Source organism: Ciconia boyciana, chromosome 4 (assembly GCF_034638445.1).
Source record: "Ciconia boyciana chromosome 4, ASM3463844v1, whole genome shotgun sequence".
Taxonomy (NCBI): domain Eukaryota; kingdom Metazoa; phylum Chordata; class Aves; order Ciconiiformes; family Ciconiidae; genus Ciconia; species Ciconia boyciana.
The window spans coordinates 12393816-12412773 of record NC_132937.1 but is presented as its reverse complement, the minus strand read 5'-3'; the positions used below and the strand labels follow the sequence as shown (position 1 = coordinate 12412773).

General features: G+C 62.4%; 1 protein-coding gene across 2 annotated transcripts; it reads left to right on the top strand.

The window, feature by feature from the left end:
* Positions 1-6064: 6064 nt before the first annotated feature.
* On the top strand, positions 6065-18173 carry TESK1 (testis associated actin remodelling kinase 1). 2 transcript variants are annotated; one of them, XM_072860120.1, is made up of 10 exons: positions 6066-6452; positions 13357-13478; positions 13590-13638; positions 13873-14019; positions 14186-14268; positions 14636-14726; positions 14971-15054; positions 15522-15611; positions 15764-15914; positions 16157-18173. In XM_072860120.1, the coding sequence occupies exons 1-10, from the start codon at positions 6234-6236 to the stop codon at positions 17197-17199; spliced, it is 2079 nt and encodes a 692-aa protein (XP_072716221.1). In that variant the 5' UTR covers positions 6066-6233; the 3' UTR covers positions 17200-18173. The 2 variants fall into 2 exon arrangements, with proteins under 2 accessions (XP_072716222.1, XP_072716221.1); XM_072860121.1 differs by lacking the exon at positions 15522-15611 and having other exon boundaries at positions 6065-6452.
* Positions 18174-18958: the final 785 nt, after the last annotated feature.

Sequence of the window (18958 nt, the reverse complement as noted above, 5' to 3'; positions counted from 1 at the left end):
CCACACCTCCTTTCCTTGCACTTACACCATGCGTCTTCATGGCAGACCCTGGCACACCTTGTCTGCGCCAGACCCGTTCACATACGCCAGGGTACGGGAAGGTTTTTCGGCCCAGGCCCCATGGAGCGTGCTGATGCACTTCCTTGGAGGACAGGGTGCCTTGACTCATGGGAGAAGGCAGGAGATGAGAAAGGCTGGCAGCGCTGCTCACAGAGCTCGCTAAACCTAATGAGATTCTCAACAGCCAGGAGAAGCAATAAAGAGCTGTGATTGAATCAGCTGCAAGCAGTGGCATGACAGCGACTTCCATGCTGAACACAGCACAGCTGCCTTCCCTCCCCACTCTGGGCCATGCTCCAGCCTGTGCTACCTCAGCCTGCCCTGCCTGGCCAGGGTCTGGCCAGGGCACAGGGACAAGGGAAGGGGCTGGGAAGTGCCCCCAGCCACAGGGAGCTCCTGATCTTGCTGGTGCACAGAGAGCTGATGCTCTGTTTTCTGGCCCCTCTGACACCTGGACAGAGCATGACTGTCCCCATGTGGCCTTGGCATCAGTGACCCCCAGGCAAAAAGCTCCCATGGACATCCAGAGCCCAGCATTGTCACCCTGCTCCTCTGTGCCCCAGCACAGACAGGGGAAGCCAAAAGGGAAGGCAGCAGCTGCAGGAGGCCAGGCACTCGGCTCAACTCTCCTCTCTGCCTGGAGGTGGCCATGGCCCGTAACCTCCCTTGAACCTGTCCTATTTGGCACAGGCCAAAACTGTGTCAGGGAACCAACTGAGCAGTGTGGATTACAGGGCTATGCTCAGGCCAAGGAGTTACTCAGAGAGATGTAGCCTGAGTGACTGCTGGCTCGAGGGTGGGGAGCCCCTTGCAGCACCTACCTCTTGCTCAGGCATCCAGGAAAATAAGCAGGGCTCCACAGTCTCTACTTGGGGACAGGAGAGCAGAAGGGGCTGGGAGCATCTCTCTCACCCATGCTGCTGTGGCCAGGGTGGGATGCACCCTTCCAGAACAGAAGCTCAGAGCTCACAGGGGAATGGTTCTCCAGCCTGATGCATTGCTTTCCTCCAGGTTTTCCTTTTGTCAGCTCTGGGATGGGTAAGGAAGCCAGGGAAAGGCTGAGGATGTTGGTTTGTTAATGTAGGGTCTCTGGGGTGGATTGCGCATGTGGGTTTGTTCTGTAGGGTCTCTGGCAGGCACTGTGCTGAGCTATGCATGCCCTCACCAGCCTTTCCCTCCACATTGCCGTGCTGCTTCTGAGTTCCTCCATGCAGCGACGTCAAGCTGTGCAGATCAAAGGGCAGCGATGAACCACAGGTGAAGGCTCTTCCCCAAAGCCATAGGCCAAGACCCACTGAGCACTCTCAGCCCTGTTCCCTGCCCTGCTCTCCTGCAGCTGGTGGCATGGGTCACAGGGCTGCTCCCACCAGCTCAGCCAAGGCCAGTCCTAGGCAGCGCTCTGATGTGGTCCCGCTCGGCCCACCACTGCAGCCAGACCAGCTTCTCTGCTCCTGGCTCACATCTGGCAGAACCACAAGCACTTCAGGGATGCTGCACTGTGGCTGGGGAGTATTACTAATAGCCTGGCAAGAGGCAGGAGATGGAGCAAGGCTGGCACAGCCTCCTGGGATGAGTGTGGAGCTGCTGAGAGCCCCATTGCCCAGGGCCAGGTCAAGAGGGCAAGGAGCAGCCCTGTTGCCTGCTGGACAGCCTTGGAAGATGGGAGGTATTGGGAGATAAGCCATTCAGGCTGGTTCAGGAGCAGGGTGGGAGATGCTGGAGGTGGTAGCGTTTCCCCTACTTGTTTGGCATGAGGTGACCAGCTCCTGGTGACCAGTGAAGCTCCCTGCAGTGCTGGTTCATTGCAAGGATGTAGTTGTGCTCACATGGCTGCATGTCACATCACTGTGGGTCACAGGTGGTGCAGGCATGGCCAGAGCTGCCTGTCCCTCCTTTTCAGAGGTGGTGGTTCGGGTTTTTTATCAGTGTTCTCAATGTTTTCAAATTCACAGCCCACAGGGCTTCCAGCAGGGATGCACTCATCTGGGCTCAGGCATCGGCTGCTCAGTGCCCTGCCACCCTGTTGTGCACCCTGGCAGGGGCACCAGGGCTTGTTTGAGGAGAAGCAAAGCAGGGAGCTGAAATCACTGCCCACCACTAAGAGACAGGGATGGGATGTGGATGCTGCCTGCACAGATGTCATGGTACCAGCACCCAGGTGTGAGAAGCATCAACAGGAGCTAACAGGAGACAGTGAGCAAATGCTGCCAGGTGCTGTGCTGACTCTGCTCACAGAAAATTAATGACACAACAAATATTTGCAGCCCTCCTGCTACAGACAGCCCCGCATTGGCCTTGCAGCTGGAGTGCCGGGGAGGGAATGGGGGGCAGCAACGTGCCTGCACAGCGGGGACCTTACCAGCCCCTGCTCACAGCTGGACGAGGGCTGCTGCAGCTTGCAGCCATGGTGCTGGGCACTGAGCGTGCATGGCCCTGCGCTCGCCAAGCTCAGCAACGTGCAGCGCACTGGGAAATGTAGTCCTGCTGCATCACCTGTACTGTGTGCTGTTGAGCATAACCAGGCTGCACATGAACCACTGGGGCTGGGACCTTCTCCCACGTACTCTGGGCTCCTTGCACTGACCAGGCCTCCTAGCAGGTTGCAACAGACCCTGCTGTGCCCCCATCTCCTGTTTCCTATGGGGCAGAAGAGGGAGAGGTTTGTCAGAGACCTCATAAGCAGGGAGCTGGGGAATATGCAGGACAGGGGCAGGTGCAGGGATCTGCTGGGTGATGTGTGGTAATGTGGGAAAAGAGCAGAGGCTGTCAGGGGACAGGAGGCGAGAGGACACCTGGGACCAAGAGGCTGCACTCACGTTCTGGGAGAGAGCACCAAAGGGAGTCATTTGAGTCAGTCAATGCTCCCCTGTCCTGCTCACCTCTGGGTCTGCACAGCCCCTGCAGGCTGGAAAACCATCTTGCAATGAAGCCTTGTGCCTGCTCTGGCACAGCTTCACACACTTGCTCCCTGCAGCCATCCCTGGATCCCCCTCAGCAGCAGCCATTGATGTTCCTGAGTGTTTGCAGAGAAGAAGCCTCAGGTACAGATGGGCTCTTGCACATGGGTGCAAAGGAGGGGACTGCTGCAGGTCTGGCTCCGGGGCTCTGAGCAGGGCAAGCCTTTGGTCAGGGTGGGTTACTGTTGGCTGATCCCAACCAGAGCTGTGCTGCAAGGACACGGTGCCGCAGGTGCTGTCATGGAATAGAGGTGGGGGTGCAGCGAGTACCAGGCTTTCTGCATGGAAGCCCCCCCTGCACCCCTTGATGCCCTGCACACAGCCTGGCCACCCCATGACCATGGTATGCCCCGCTCCTTACAGGACACCCCCAGCCCCTGCACCTCTCCAGCACCGGCCTCTCCGGGCTGTTTGAAGGCTCTTGCCCCTGCTCTGCCCAGGTGATGCATCAGCCCCAGCAGGCAGGGAGAAGATGTTTGTTAATCCCTGAGCCTTCTCCCCATGAGGGGGAGGGTGTGGAGCCCAGACAGAGAAGGGCAAAGAGGACACAGACCCCCTCCTCTCCCCCCTACAGCTCCACAGGAGCAGAGCACAGTCAGGGAGACCTCCTTCCTGCTCTTCCTCACCAGGGCTTGAGGAGCTTAATTCGGGGTTTGCTGCAGGCTCAGCCCAGCCTGGCTTTGCACCCAGCTGCCCAGAGTGTACCTGCCTGCACCACGGGAGGGATTTGGGGCACTAGGGACCTTTAGCCATGTCTCAGCTCAATGCTGCTGTGCCAGGCAGGAACAGAACGGGGTGGAAATAGCACAATAGAGTTACCAGTGCTGATGAGAGAAGGGACCATAAATCCTGCAGCAGCAATTTTCACAGACAGGGCTGCCTCCAGGGCTTTAATTTATCCATTACAACTTAATTGGATGTAAACTCAGTCACTTGCAAGCAGCAGGAGCCCTGAACAGGCAGTGGTCCTGAGCTTCTCTCTGCAAGATGCCTCACCAGGACTCCCCATCTCTGCTGAGGTGCCTTGACCCTCAGGGGGCTGCTGCTCACGTGCACTCAAGGGAAAGGGAGAGGCAACATTTGCTCTCCTTCTGGTCCCAGCTGAGCTGGCTTTGCTCCTCTGAGCGGCTTCCTACACCACTGAGGAGCTGGAGGTCACCAGGATGTGGGTGCAGCAGGGTGCTCAAATCTTGGGTACCAGGGCTGAGCCCGGGCAGGCAGGGAAGGCACCTGCTGCAATCTGAGCAGCTGCAGCTGGCCACTGTGGTGGAAAGGCAGAGCCTGCAGCCTTCTGTCCCCACACGCAGACACTGGTCTCTCCTCTCCATGCCCATCACAAGAGGCCCGTGAAGCTGCTCCTGTCATTCTGTCAGGCCGTTGTCAGTGGGACAGACGTGTGAGGCCCGGGAAGCCTGGGAATGTGGCCTGTTGCAGAGTGTGGTTCCCCACAGCTGCAGCAGCCTCCCTGGCACATGCCATCAATCACCCTGGCAGGTGGAGGCACCAGGCTGGAGCAGCACTGGCAAGGAAAGAGATGGCTCAGACCCTGCGAGATAGGGACTGGCAGAGCCCTGTCCCCAGGCTCTGCCTCCCCACATGCAGGAAACTTGCCCTGCACAGACCCACTCTCCTCTGTGGACCTGGAAGAGCAGAAATACCAGGCATTTAAAGAAACTATAAAGAAAATTAGAATATATATAAAGAAAACACTATAAAGAAACTTTAAGGAAAAAAGAATATAAAGAAAACACTACACTATAGAAAGTGTAAGAACTTTCACTATACTACAGTGTAGTGTAGAACACTACACTATAAGAAAACACACCCACTATAAAGAAAACAGAGGCTCAGTTCCCCTGCTCTAGCCCACAGGGTTATTCTCTCCTCCTGGGACAAGGAAGAAAACCCAGGGCTCCTGGTCCCTGGTGTCTACACTGTGTTTGGTGGCACCTGGAGCCAAACACGGGCCAAAAAATGCCATGCCAGGACACACTCCATGTGGCTGCTTTTCCCAGCAGGGAAAGCAGCTAGAGCAGTGCAGGGCATGTGGAGCCAGCCGTACTGCACAGGGAAACAGCTGGAGCAAAGCAGTCACGGGGCAACTGTGGCAGCAGGGCAGCGCACGAGTGTTGTGGCAGCGCCTGGGGAGGCAGCTGGGGCAGGGCTGGGCCAGCACAGGCAGGTGGATGCCCAGGACAGCAGCAGCAAAATGTGTGGGATGGAGCAAGGGCAGATCCAGCTGCAGGAAGGACAGGACAGATCAGCCTCGGAGCAGGGAAAAGTCCTGGGGGGGAGCAGGAAGCAGGAAGAAACTGGGGAGAAGTGGGAGATCCCAGGAAAAGGAGAAACACGAAGGGGTACAGGAGGCACTGGGTGTACTGTCACTGACAGACTGCACTTTCCTGCTCCTCCGGAGGACAGACCCCCACAGCCCCCAGGGACACCGTCCAGACAGGGGTGGGTGGATGGGGAGAAGCAGAGCCCCACATCCACAGCATCCATCCAGCTTGGTGATGGCTGTGAAGAGATCCAAGCCTGTACCAATGGGGCCCATCCTGGCAGCGGCTGGTTGTATGGGGGAATTGGACCCATGACCCCATATGAGGTGGGGCTGGATATATGGGGAGATCAGATCCCCACGCCCTTGGCCCATCCGCTCAGGGACTGGGCGCTATGGGGAGAAAGATTCCCACATCCACAAGGTGCATCCAGGCAGGGCCCAGGGGAGAAAGGGAGTCCCACATCTACAAGGTGCATCCGGGCAGGGCCCAGAGTAGGGGAGGTTCAGAGCACTGTGTCCATGGGGTCTGTCCAAGCCATGCACGGGGAGCTCAGGGCCCCATAGCCCATGCAGGCGTGCACAGAGATGGCAGCTCGGCACCCACGGACCCTCCACAGGGGCCGGGGCTGGTGCATGCGAACATCAGGGCGTGCGGGGTCCCCGCTGCCCGCTTGTGCGGGGGGGCTCCGGCAGGGCTAGCGGTGGCGGGTCCCAAGGAGTTAAGGGCTGTCCCCGCCCCGGGTCCGCCCCGCCGGTGCCAGCGCTCGGAGCGGCGGAGGCGCAGCGCCGGGCCGCGGCGGGGGTTGGGGCGCCGCCGCGCCACTGCCGGGCCATGAGCGCCGTGCGCCCCGCCGAGCCGTCTGCCCCGCGCCGCCGCCGCTGCCGCTAGCAACGCCCGGGGGGGGGGGGCGGCGGCGCCCCGGCCGGGGATGTGAATGGCGCTGGGTGTGCTCGGCGGGACCGACATGGAGTGGGAGAAGCTGCCGCGGCGGCCCGGGGAGGGCGAGGGGGAGGCGGCGGGGCCCTGGCCGGGCTGCGGGCGGCTGCGGCCCTCCTCGTACCGGGCGCTGCGCAGCGCTGTCTCCACCCTGGCGCGCATCGACGACTTCTACTGCGAGAAGATCGGGGCCGGCTTCTTCTCCGAGGTCTTCAAGGTATGCGGGGCGGGAACGGGGATGTCGGTCCCCGAGGCATCCCGCCTGTTTGGGCATCCCCCGGGGACCGCGGCTCCCACGCAGCCCTGGCCAGGCCCTCGGTGGAGTGCGGGGGTTGTCTGGGCCCCCAACCCCGGCAGCTGGGCGAGGGAGGGGGGAGGGGGACGAGGTGGTGCCGTGCGGCGGGGACCTGGGGTGCCGGGGAGCCCCGTCCCCGCCGGGTTTGTTGTTCCTCCATCCCTCCGTGCAGGGGGAGGGGAGCGCCGGCTCTGTTTACAGCTCGGGAAGGCTGAGCGCTCCGAAGCGCTGCGGCGTGGGTCGCAGCGGGGCCGCGTGGGGGACCGGGGCGCCGGTGAGGTGGCGGGCAGCCCAGCCCCGGGGACCCCTGTCAAAAGCCTGGAGCCCCGACCCCGCCAGGCCCAGGGTGTGCCTGTGGCAGGGGATGCAGGCAGTGTTTGCAGCCGGTCCGAGGTGGTTTCCAGCGTTGCTGGGCCTGCTCCAGCCTGCGCTGGGCAGGTAGATGTGTGGGGCACCTCACGGGAAGCCTCCCGAAGGTGACCGAGTCTGGGAGAGGTGTGTGATGCTGTAGAGCAGCGCGGGGGCTGGCCCCCAGCTGGGAGCCCGGAGGTGCCTTTGTCCCCTGTCCTCTCTGGGACTGCCAGAGCAGGGATGCTCGTGTGTGGCTCATACACTGGTTAGGGGTGCATGGGCGCTGGTGGGGAGTTCGGGGTCCCGACAGTGCAGCAGAGGTGCGTGGTGGCAGTACCCTGCCAGCCCACGCGCTACTGCCGGGGTGTGAGGGGCTGTGCCCTGCCTCACTGCCACAGCCGCCTCTCCCTGTCTGAGGGTAGGTGTATGCACGTGTTGTTTTCGTCCTTGTTGTGGCTCAAGGTGCCGCAAGCCATCGGGCAAGTATTGCCCTTAAGCCGTGCTTCTGGTGGCTTCATCCCCCTCAAAGAGCAGCTTTGGGCTGGGCAGGACCCCCACTACTTCCCACCACAGTCGCTGAGGTCTCAGGCAGCACTGTGCTGTGTCCCCCGTGTGGGACTATGCTCCCATGTGCAGCATGGCTGGGCAGCCGCGCCCCGGCAGGAACCTGGAGTCCCTTCCCAGCCCTGGTGCTGTTCCCTACTCAGCAAGGAGACCTCGAGACCCGGCTCCTCTGCAGCCACAGGAGAGGTGTCCTGCAAGGGGCTGTGGCAGGCGTGCAGAGGGGTCCCTCTCCTCCGTGCTCCTTCCTGCCCCTGCGGAGCCATGGCCTCTCTGCTGGCCGGGTTCCTGCTATTGATCTCTGGCTTGGAGCTCGCGGCAGCACCTCGGAGCAGAGGGGGGCATTTAATAATGTCAGGCATGGATACGGCTCTTTAATAATGGATGCTCCCGTGTCTTGGCCAGGCCACAGTCTCTCCTTGCCTCCCTGTTTCTGCTTCCCCAGGCCCTGCGGGAGCCACAAAATGCTCCCACCCATTGTTCATGTTCTTGCGGGGCCACTTGCATGTAGGATTTGGGGGAGCGGCAGAGCTTGGGGGGTGGGAGCGGGATCAGGCTGCAGGAGCCGATGTGTGTGCATGCCGGAGAGGAGGCAGGGGCAAGAGGGGGCCAGATGGGGCTTTGTGCTTGTGCGGTGGGTTGAGTCCAAGATCTCAGCAGGATGGTGGGGCAGGCCTGGGATCTGAGCTGGGGTTTGGCTGCCTGAGCTTGCGAGGAGGATGTAGCTTGGCAGGGCAGCGCAGGACCCATTTTCCTCCCACCTCCTTTGTTCCTGCTGTGCTTTCCATGGCCATGGGCACTTGCGGCTCCCTCCTCCGTTTGGCTGCTGGGTCCTGCCTCATTCCAGCCTTAGTGGGCATGGGGGACAGAGAGGGGACCTGGACATTTGTGTCCCTACCCAGGTAGTTCAACTCTGGTGCGCAGCTGAGCCAGGGCCAGGCAGGGTGCTGAGGTACCGGCACAGGCATCTGACTGTGTTCCCAGCGTTAAAGCCAAAGGGCTCAGCGTCTGAGCCCTGGTGTCCCAAGCTTGCTCCTGGGTTGAGCCTTAGCCCACTCCAGCCAAGCATTTCTCTTGGGAAGGCTGTCCGGAGCGGACGGGAGACACCGGTGATGGAAAGCTGCCCTTTTCCACGGGGGTTGTTCCCTGCCAATCCCCCGCTGTGCTGTAGAGCTGGGCCGTTTCCCTCTGAAGCAGCTGGTTCCCATTGCTTTTCCCTGCGCAATTTCAGAGGCGCTAGGCCCACCCGTTTTCTCGAGTACACGGACATTGCAGCGAGCTGCCTCTCCATCTCCGATAGACTGAGCAGATTGAGCCAGGTGTGTTTGTGCCAGACATTTTCTCTAGCCCTTAAACTGCTGTTGCATCTCTTCCCCAAATCCCTCTCTTACTTTCCTGTGTGCGGTCTGCAGCAGACGCAGGGGCTGCGGGCAGTATCCTGGCTTCACTCTCCCAGGGGCTGTATCCAGAGGCCTTCGCTTATCCAGCTCTGCCCCTTATGCCCCGCTGTTGCACATCCTCCCAGAGACGCTGCTTCCCAGGGCGCAGCCCTTCAGTGTGCTCAGCCCAGCACCCCATTTCCATGGTGCCGGGGTGGGATTAGCAGCTCCCAGAGCTGCTGCCCATCCGTCTCTGCTCGCTTCCTTGCCAACCTTTGAGATTTTGCATTTACTCCCAATTTACCAGTGCAACTAATGACACAACTCCCTCCCTCTTATCTGCTGCCCTTCATCAGTGGACATTGCCTTGTTTTACAAAGGAGGGTGGAGTAGCGTGACACAGGCAGCACGAATGGGGAAACTAAGGCAGCCGGGGAGGAAGTGAATTTGCCGAGGTCAGCCAGCCGCGATGAGGCTGGGAGGAGCCCCGGCCCCGCTGTCGCCACTCAGGAGCCCTGGGCGCTGGAAATGCATTGTGCTGACTAGCCCAGGACCCACAGGCACCTCTCCTGCGCTGTCACGGAGTGTGCTCCGGGCTTGCCGGTGAGGGCTGGCAATACCCTGCCACCGCGGTGTGATGCCAGCACTGTCCCGGCTCCCATTGTGCCCGTGGTACCGCTCCTGAGAGCGTGGGAGGTGAGGGCTACTGATGCTCAAGCGTTCATCAGGAGCCAGTGCTGCGTGCCCTGCTCCTTTCGCTTCCCCAGAGGAAGTCTGTCTTGACCGATTCTGCTTTTTCTGTGATGAGCAGGTTTTCCAGTCCCACCTAGTAAAAGACCTGTTGCGCTACTGGGATTCCTGCGAGCTCAGACGCAGCTGTTGTGGGCGGCTCTGGGATTACCAGTGGCATTGCTAGCTCCCTTACCTGCCCTCCTGTCTTTCCCCACTGGGCTTCCCAGGGGTGAGGGGTGCAACATGATGTCCCTGCGTGACTGTGCCTTGCCTGCACTAAGCTGGGGCAAGGGGAGGTGCGCTGAGTGGGGCGATATGTGAGCCTGGCCCCGGTGCAGGGAGGGGCTGGTTGCTGAGACCCCCGGGTGGGGGGGGTGGTGGGTGGGGGCTTTGCCCTGTGTCTAGACTGGAACGTGGGCTGCGGGGAGGGAGCAGGCTGTCTGCTTGCTCTGATTAGCATGCTCTTTAAATAAGACTCTAATTTCCGCTGTTAAAAGAGCTCAGATCCCTTGTGCCCAGGCTGGGGCCGCAGCCAGCCCTGTCCCATCCCCCAGCCCCGCATGCTGGCAACAGATGGGATGGGGACCGACACTCCACGGAACCCCGGCTCGGCCGTGGTACCCCCACGAGGTGCCCGATGGAGGGGCCGTGCAGGGTGCTGGGGGGCATCAGCGAGGGGCGAGGGCTCGCTTGGCTCCTGGGTGGGGGCCCGTGGCTTGTCCCCCCCCTGCACCCCGGCGGCTGCCGGGCTGAACTCAGCTCCGGGGAATGCACTGGGATTCCTGAGCACCATGCCAGAGCGTGGAGAGGCGAGGGGGAATGCAGTCCTGCCTGGGGAGGCTCTGCTGCCCCTTCCCTTCCCCGGACGGCGGCAGGGAAGGAAACCCCCTTAGCACGGGGCTGTGTCCCGCCTGGGGTCGTGGCTTGCTCCCTCCTCTGCTAAGTCTGCTTCCGGAGGAGGGTGGCCGGTGGCCGGGTCGCTGGGCTGGTGCTAGCAGCCGGACTGGGTAAACTGGCCAGCGCATGTGGGAGCCCACAGGGAGCCCAGGGGAGCGTAACCCCTTCCCTGCTGACCTGGGCAGGGGCTGGCCTTGAGCTGCAGATTGTGCAGGGGAGACAGCAGGACTGGGCCTCACAAACGAGCTCAGGGCACTGGACGCCCTCGAGGAGGCAGTTCCCCATGTGCATGGGGCTGGGGCTGTCCTCGGAGCCCCTGGAGCCCTCCCTGCCCTTGGGGATGGAGTCCTGGAGCAGGGCACCAGGGCAGCGCTGTGCCAGCTGGGGGCTCCTGGGGCCCCTGGGAGAAATCCCAGGGAAGGGGCTTTCACTGGACCTTCCCTCCCTCAGGCTGCCTCTCCTCCAGGATTAAGGTGTTAGACGTCGACGGCTGCACTTGGACCTGACCCAGCCTACTGCAATGGCAGGAGGCTTATTAATGAGGAATTAAGCCACGGGCATGTCCCATTGATGTGGGGCTGAGCTGATGCCTGCTGGGGGCTGTTCCCTGATGCAGGGACACTACTGCTGGCGGGGACCAGGCCAGCCCCACAGCGCATGGCCACCGAGTGCCAGCGCTGTGTGTGCCACCCAGCATTCCCATCGTGGGCACGTGGCACCGGAGCCTCACCGCCCGCAGCCATCCTGGTGGGGCTGAGCCTGCCTGCGCCATCGAGCCAGGTCTCGGTGCCTGGCAGCTGCTGTTGCCAGCCAAACCAACTGAGCCAGTCCTGCCAGTCCCGTGTGGCATGGGAAGGTAGCACTGCCACTGGGCGAGCCGGGTCGGGAACACTGGGCTTTGCCAGGCAGAACCCAGCACCGGAGGCTTAGTGGGGCTGGGGGGTCCTGCTGGCTTCGTCCGTGGGGCCAGCAGTGGGGTGCTCCCGGGCAGGTTCTGGCCTGGGCTGGGCTGGGGCTCTGTGGGGAGCTGGAGGAGCCAAGGGAGACCCTGCCCACCCTGCTTTGGCCAGGCAGGTCCCCTCCTTAAAGCACACACAGCCACCGGGGCCAGGCTGGGAGCCCCGTTTCTGTGACTGGTGCTGCCTCCAGCTGCCCCACATGCGGGGATGGGGTGGAGGGAAAGCAGGGATGGTGGAGATGATGTGGGGGTGCCCCTTGCCCTGCCCACTGGTGCAGGTGTGGGCCCGGGGATGGGACTGACAGCAGTGCCAGGCACTGCAAGTGATGGGGTGGGGTGAGCCGGGTGGTGGGCACGGGGAGGACTTGGGGTGCCATTAGATGGGGCACCCTGGGTGTGCACGGGGCTGGAGGAGTGTGCTCCCCGCAGCAGGGACTGTGCCGTCACCCTGGGACGGGCTCTCCCCAAGCCCAGGCACTTTGCTGCTCAGCAAGGAGGAGGCAGGCCGGGGGTCCCAGCAGGCTGGCTGGAGCTGGCCCAGAGGTGATGCAGGTGTACCGGAGTGGGATGCCTTCAGGCAGGTGGCTGCTGAATTATTCAGAGCCTCTCCATGAACTAAATGAGCTGGTGGTGGCATGGAGGGGTTGGCCAGGCTATTGCCTCTCGCTTCCACTCTGCCTGGGGCTGGTTTGGCCTTGGTGCACCCAGACATGAAGAAGAATCTTCATAAAGACCTAATTTCCCCCTAGGCCCTTTGGTGGTGGGGAGCTGTTGCCCATCCCCTGGGTACTGGGCACTGGACAGGTCCCCATCTCGGTGTGCACCCCAGGACGCTCCCTGAAGTGATGCCTGCCGTGGTGTGGGAAGAGAGCCCCGGAGGGCCCAGCACATCAGCCTCCCCCTCCCTGTGATGGAGACAGGGGCCAAGCTGAGAGCAGGATGGGGGGCACTGGGGACCCTGCCTCCAGCCAGCCCCCTGTGTTTTGCCTGGGGAGGCGATCCCTGGAGCGCAGAGGTGTGGGGCAGGCCAGGGGCTGGCACCGGCACAGCAGCTTCAACCAGCATCGACTAAAAAGGAGAAGAGCAGGGAGCTGACGGCAGCGCCAAGGAATGCCTGCACCTCCATGCGCGGCTCAGTGTGTGCTGGGGGGCAGCTGGGACCTGCCAGGGTGTCTTCCCCCCCAGCTGCTGCTCTGGGGGGGTCCCATCCCACCACCAGCGCCTGCTCAGGAGGGGACCCACAGTGCTGGCTCAGCCCTCTGGCGCGGTGCTGGGGTAGGGGATCCTATGTCTGTCCCTTGCCCCGCATGTGCCAGGGGCTGCCAGAGGACAGGGGTGTCTGTGCTTGGCTGCGCTCTCAGCTGCTGTTCCTGGTGGGGGGCCAGGCCCCCAGCTTGCATGACAGTGTCAGGCTGGGGATGGCTAAATATACAGCCTTGTCTGAGCACCATGCCCCATGGGGCTGGGGTCATGCGCCAGGGCAGCGTTGGCCACCCCCGGGCCTTGTTCGGGGGCGATATGCCTCCTTTGTCCTCCACCTCATGCTGGTGGGGTCTGGCTGGGTGGTACCGACCTGAAAAAGCTCTCCCTGGTGTGCCCCAATCCTGCACCTGCCTGTCCTTTCAGTGGGGTCGGGGTCACGGCTTGCAGGAGCTGCCATTGCTTCTCCAGGAGGGTTGGGCAGTGTAGTGTGGTGGGGGGAGCGCGACAAGCAGGATGCCCCGGGGAGGATGGGGTTGTGCGTCATCAGCATTGGGGGTCCTTGGGGTGCTGCTGTGCTGGGAGAGCCCCCCCTAACCCTAGCAGTCCCTGAGGTGCCCCATGCCTCGGGTGTGTGGGGTGCTTAGCTCCAACCTCTAGGGCTGGGGGTGGGCGCCAGGTGCAGGCTGGCATCTGGGGGGGGCTGTGGAGACACGTGGGGCTCAGCCACCCCTGCACCCCCCTCCAGGTGCAGCACCGCCAGTCTGGGCAGATCATGGTGCTGAAGATGAACAAGCTGACCAGCAACCGGAGCAACATGCTGCGGGAGGTGCAGCTGATGAACCGCCTCTCGCACCCCAACATCCTCAGGTAGGACCTGCTCCCCCACAGCCATCCCCAGTTGGAGCTGCTACTGGGGCTGGGCAAGCTCCTGGGGCTGGTCCCCACCGCAGACATCCTTAGGTCCCCTCTGTCTCACAGGTTCATGGGGGTGTGCGTGCACCAGGGACAGCTGCACGCGCTGACAGAGGTGAGAGTGGGGCGACAGCCACAAGTCTCGGGGTTCCTGCGGGCAGGGCCTGGGGAGGGGACAGCAATGGCTATGGGGACACTTTCTTGGCCAGTGACACATGTGCAGGACAAGGTCTGCTGGGGGGCTGTGCCATGGGATGGTTGGAGGATGCGTTGGGGTGAGAGATGGGGATCCAGCTTTACGGGAGGGAGGAGGGGCGCAGTGATGCAATGGCCCGGCTCTTCCCATCAGTACATCAACGGTGGGAACCTAGAACAGCTGCTGGACAGCTCTGTGCCCCTCTCCTGGTCCATGCGTGTCAAGCTGGCCCTCGACATCGCCCATGGCCTGCACTACCTGCACTCCAAGGGCATCTTCCACCGTGACCTCACCTCCAAGGTACAGGGCATTCCACTGCCCTTGTTGTCCCATACCCACGTTGCTGCCCGGGCACAGCTGGCCAGGGAGCAGGAGGCTGCGCTGTGCCCAGGGCATCCCAGGAGCAGTGGCTGGTGAGGCAGGGCTGGCGCGGGTGGCGTGACAGGAGTCCTCCTGTGCCCCCCAGAACTGCTTGGTGCGCTGCGAGGCCAATGGCTACACGGCTGTGGTGGGTGACTTCGGCTTGGCGGAGAAGATCCCCACCTACAGGTGTGTGGGCAGCATCCACCCATCCATCCCCGTCCTTGGAGTGGGGGGTTTACAGCCCACTTGGAGCAGGAGCTGGGGAGGGATGGACATTTGGGGTGCAGCTAGAAGGGTGGGGATGGGGGACGGTGGGGGTGGTCCCCATCAGTGAGGACTCATTGGACAGACAGATACATTTAGGGCTAGCTAAGAGGGGATGGAGAAGGGGATGGTGTGGGTGGGGAGACATGAGTTCGTGGAGTGCATGGAGGAGGGTTGGCCCAGGAAGGGAGATGGAGATGGCAATTGGGGCTGCCCCAGCGGTAGGATGGGAGGTGGGACGGGGGCAGGGGCCTGCAGGCGGCCCCTGACATCCCGCCATGTCCCCCAGCGAGGGCAGCGAGAAGGAGCCACTGGCTGTGGTGGGCTCCCCGTACTGGATGGCGCCTGAGGTGCTGCGAGGGGAGATCTACAACGAGAAGGTGATGCGCCGTGGCTGCTGCATGCGGGGCTTTATCCAGGCTTGTGCCGCTGGTGGTTTGCAGGATTTGCGGCCCTGGGGGCGGTCAGGCACATGGAGGGAAGGAACTGGGCATCCCTCAGGAGCAAGGTGGCAGGGCCCCCGGTGTGGCTCCATGGGGAGGAGGGGGGCTGTGGGTTTACAGAAGGGTGGGCACGTCACCTCAGGGCTGCAGGCCCCCCCCAGTGACTCCCTGCTCTCTGCAGGCGGATGTGTTCGCGTACGGCATCATCCTGTGCGAGACCATTGCTCGCGTCCCCGCTGACCCCGACTACCTGCCCCGCACCGAGGTGACTCCCTGGGATGGGGACGGGGAGGGAGGGCAGCAGGCAGCGGCACCGCAGCTGGGGCCGCTTCACCAAACTAGGGGGACCATCCTCCTGCGTGGGGCAGAGCCCCATGTGAAGGAGCTGCCCCACATCTCGGGGCAGGGGTGCTGTGTCCCAAATGTCTCCTGGCAGCAGGTGCTGCAGGTGCTGCTGCCCGGGGAGGGATGCTCTCTGATGATAACTCGTCCTCAGAGCCCAGAGTCAGCCCGGGTGGGAGAAGGGGACAGTTGAATTCAGGCAGAGAGCAGGAGGGATCTGTGTCCCAGCATCCCCCATCCTTGACCCAACTTGGGGTGCTGCCAGGTCTGCAGCCCTGGGTGACATGCAGTCAGCGCAGCAGGTGGGGGAGGCCAGGCCACCCTGGGTCCCCTGGGCTATGTGGTGCTCCGGGAGACCCAGCCTCACTCTTCCTCCTTTCCCTGGTGCAGGATTTTGGCCTGGACATCACCACTTTCCGCACCATGGTGGGAATTGACTGCCCGGTGGCCTTCCTCCAGCTCGCTTTCCACTGCTGCAGTGTGAGCTTCCCATCTCCGCTGCCAGGGCAGCCGGGCAGGACAGGCAGCCTTGCCTGTGCAGGGGGAGAGGCAGGGAGCTGCCTTTGCTGGGCAGGGTGCCCTGGGGTGCTGGGGGTGCTGCAGACCTCACAGGGAACTCCTCCTGCCCGCAGATGGAGCCCATCTCCCGCCCCTCGTTCCTGGAAATCACACAGTGCCTGGAGAGCGTCCTGCAGCACCAGCGGGGCGCCGAAGGCACTGGGGCCACCCTCTTTGGCAGCAGGGAGAGCCTGCCTGCTCCTGGGACGGCGGCCGCACTCAATGGTACGTGGGCACCCTGAGGACAGGCCATAGGGGTGTGCAAGGAGGGGGGCTGTGGGGTGTCCCATCCTACCCCGGCAGCCATCAGGGAAGGAGACAGGGGTTGCACGAGGTCTACAGGATGGAGCCAATCACTGTTTCCCCCTCTGGGGTATGCCCCTGGGTTGTTGGGTACCTGGCACCCCGTGGCATCCTGTGCCAGTAGCTGCTGGCGGCCGGTAACCCACTCCTGTGCCTGTGCCCAGGGGTAGCCGGGAGGGCAGCCAGCCACGCTGAGCAGTTGCCCCTGCACGAGCTGGGGACACAGCACCTGCAGCCGGACCAGTGCCTGTCCTGCAGCCAGTCCAACATGTTCCCCCCCAAATCGCCCACCCTACTGTGGCCGCTGGAGCCTTACGGCGGGGCCAGGACCAAGGAGCCGCCACCCCGCGTCAACCCCTTCTCCCAGCGTGAGGACCTGAAGGGAGGGAAGATCAAGCTCTTTGACACGCCGAGCAAGTCAGTCATCTCGCTCACCTTCGACCTGCCACCTGCCGCCCTGCCCCAGCTCAGCACCCCTGTGATGCCCGAGCCTGCTGTGGAGGTGCAGTGTGACTTCTTGGCCCCTGCCGCTGCCCCCCGCAAGTGCCACTCGCTGCCTGCCTCCCCTGAGCTGCCCTGCCAAGGGGGCCTGGTGCTGGGCGTAGGGTCCCCCCGTCCCACCGCCAACCCTCAGCCCCCTGCCCTCCTCCTCCCCCGGGCTTGGGGACGAGCCTCCCCCCCCAGCCCTGGGGCGGAGGAGCAGATGGACTGTGGCCCCGACAGCCCCAAGCTGCCGCAGCCCCCCCCACCACCCCCCAACAGCAACTTCATCTACACGGCAGCCTTGGGCGCCCGAACCTGGCAGCCGGAGCCACGAGTCCCCAACGGGCTCCTCTTCAACAACAACCATGTAGTGGTGAGCAAACCCCTGGCTTGGGGCAGCGGGCTGGAGCACGACTTCTCTGAGCTCAGCATTCCCTGCGTGGCAGTACTGGAGCAGACGGAACACTCAGCCATGCTGTCCGGGCACAGCTCCGGCACTGTGCTGGAGCAGAACGAGGTGCTGCCCTGCCCCAGCTGCTGCCTAGGTCCCTTCAGCTTCAGCTTGGCCTCTGTCTGCCGCCGGCCGACACCCAGCCCGCCCCGCTACCAGAACCTCAACTGCGAGGCCAAGAGCCTCCTCTGCCACGACCGGGGCCGCCACCAGAAAGCCCCGGGGCCGGTGCTGGTGGAGCCCAGCCTGAAGCTGCCGGAGGCGCAGTCCTAGTGCCGGGGACCCCTGGAGAGCGGGGCGGTGTCCAGCCGCCCCTTGGACCCCCCTGTGGCCGCAGCACCAGGCAGGTGCGGAAGCCCAGCATGTCCCCGCAGTCTGTCCTCACTCACTTGGCACTTGATGGCTACTGGTGGCTGCAGTGCCCCGTGTCGTGGCCACCATGGTGCTGCTCAGGCACCCATCCTGCCAGGATTGACCTCGGGGGTCTGCAGAGAGACCCAGGGGTGGGCTGGGTCCCTGCCAGGGACTGAAGTGCAATAACACCCCTGCCCCAGGCACGGTCCAGTGCTGCTCTGGGCAGCAGGGCTGGTCCCCCACAGGGCCCCCAGGGCTCAAGCCCTAGATGCGGGACCCCCCCTTCCCCAAGGGCTCACCCCTCCGCAGACTCTCGCCAAGGGGTGTGCAGTGAGCTGGGGGCAGAGGGGTCAGTGTATGTATGTGTGTGTTGGGGTACCCTGTGGGGCTGGTGGGTGGCCCCGTGCTTCCTCACAAGCGTGGGGAGCGCACCCAGTCCCTGATGTGGGGAGAGGCATGCAGGGGGCTGGGAAAGGGGCGATGCCCATGGGGCAGTGCCCAGGGAGGATTGCCAGCACTGGGGTTGCCCCCTGCCCGCCCAATGATGAGGGCTGGGTGCTGAGCCGGTACGGTGCCCCATGTCCCCCTGACACATGGGGTCAGGAGCAGGGTGCTGGCAAAGGGGCTGGGGTGCTGTCCTGCCCGGTGTCCCACCCCAGAGCCTCCCAGGCGGCTGGGGGGGAAGGGGCCGGTGGACAGTGTGGCCAGGCTGCCCAGCCTCTGGCAAGGGTGGGAGCTGGCTTTCCTCCCTCCTGCACAATGCACTGGTGAATGCAAAACTCTTGTGATTTTTTTTATTATTATTATTATTAATAATAATAATAATAATAATAATAATTGCTAGTAATATATACCCAGCTTATTTAAAGTGTTCAATAAAAACTGAATGTCCCAGTGACCTGGGCTGCCGCTTCTGTCTCTCGGATGCATGTTGGATGGGGAGGGGAGCCCCACCCCAGAGGGTGGCACAGGCTTGCCCAGGGCTTCTGGGGTCCCCCCTTGGGGACCATGAGCCAGCCTGGCTCAGCCCAGGTCTTAACGCCCCCAAAGTGACCATTTCAGTTGAAACGGCTTGTCAAATTCCCATTTATTATTTAGGTTCGTTGGGTTCATGCCCTTGAGTCCGTGTTTGTGGTGGTACACAAGAAAGAGCAGACAAGCTGTGTCTCTTTATTGCTACAAAGTGGGCTCAGCCAGCAGACAAGAGTGTCACGTGCCACCTCCAAAACGCCTGCCTTTAACACCCTTTTGCTCTTCAAGCAAGCTAATTCACGTAGCAATTAATTAACTATATATGGCACACACAACCCCATAATAAACTGAGAGTGTCTTTGCCTGGTTGAACATGACTTCCTCTGCTCTTGCCTGGCTGCAGTGTTACATCAGGGCTATTTTGCTTAATCTTCGCATGTGCACATGTGTAGTAACTATTTAAAGTCCTGATGATTTGTCTCGCAAAGCGTCAGTCCGCTGCAAGTGCTGGAGTTGCTTTTGCTTTTGAAAGGCACTGTCACATAGTACAATCCTAAAGGTCACTGCTCTACTTCCTAATTAGCAAAAAAACCCCAACCGCCAGCACAGGCACTGGCCAGTTCAGGTGCAGCTTCTCTCCTTTGCCAAGGCTGTTGCTTTCTGGGTTGCCTGAAAGCCAGGGCCAAGCTGCTCCCGGGATGGGGCC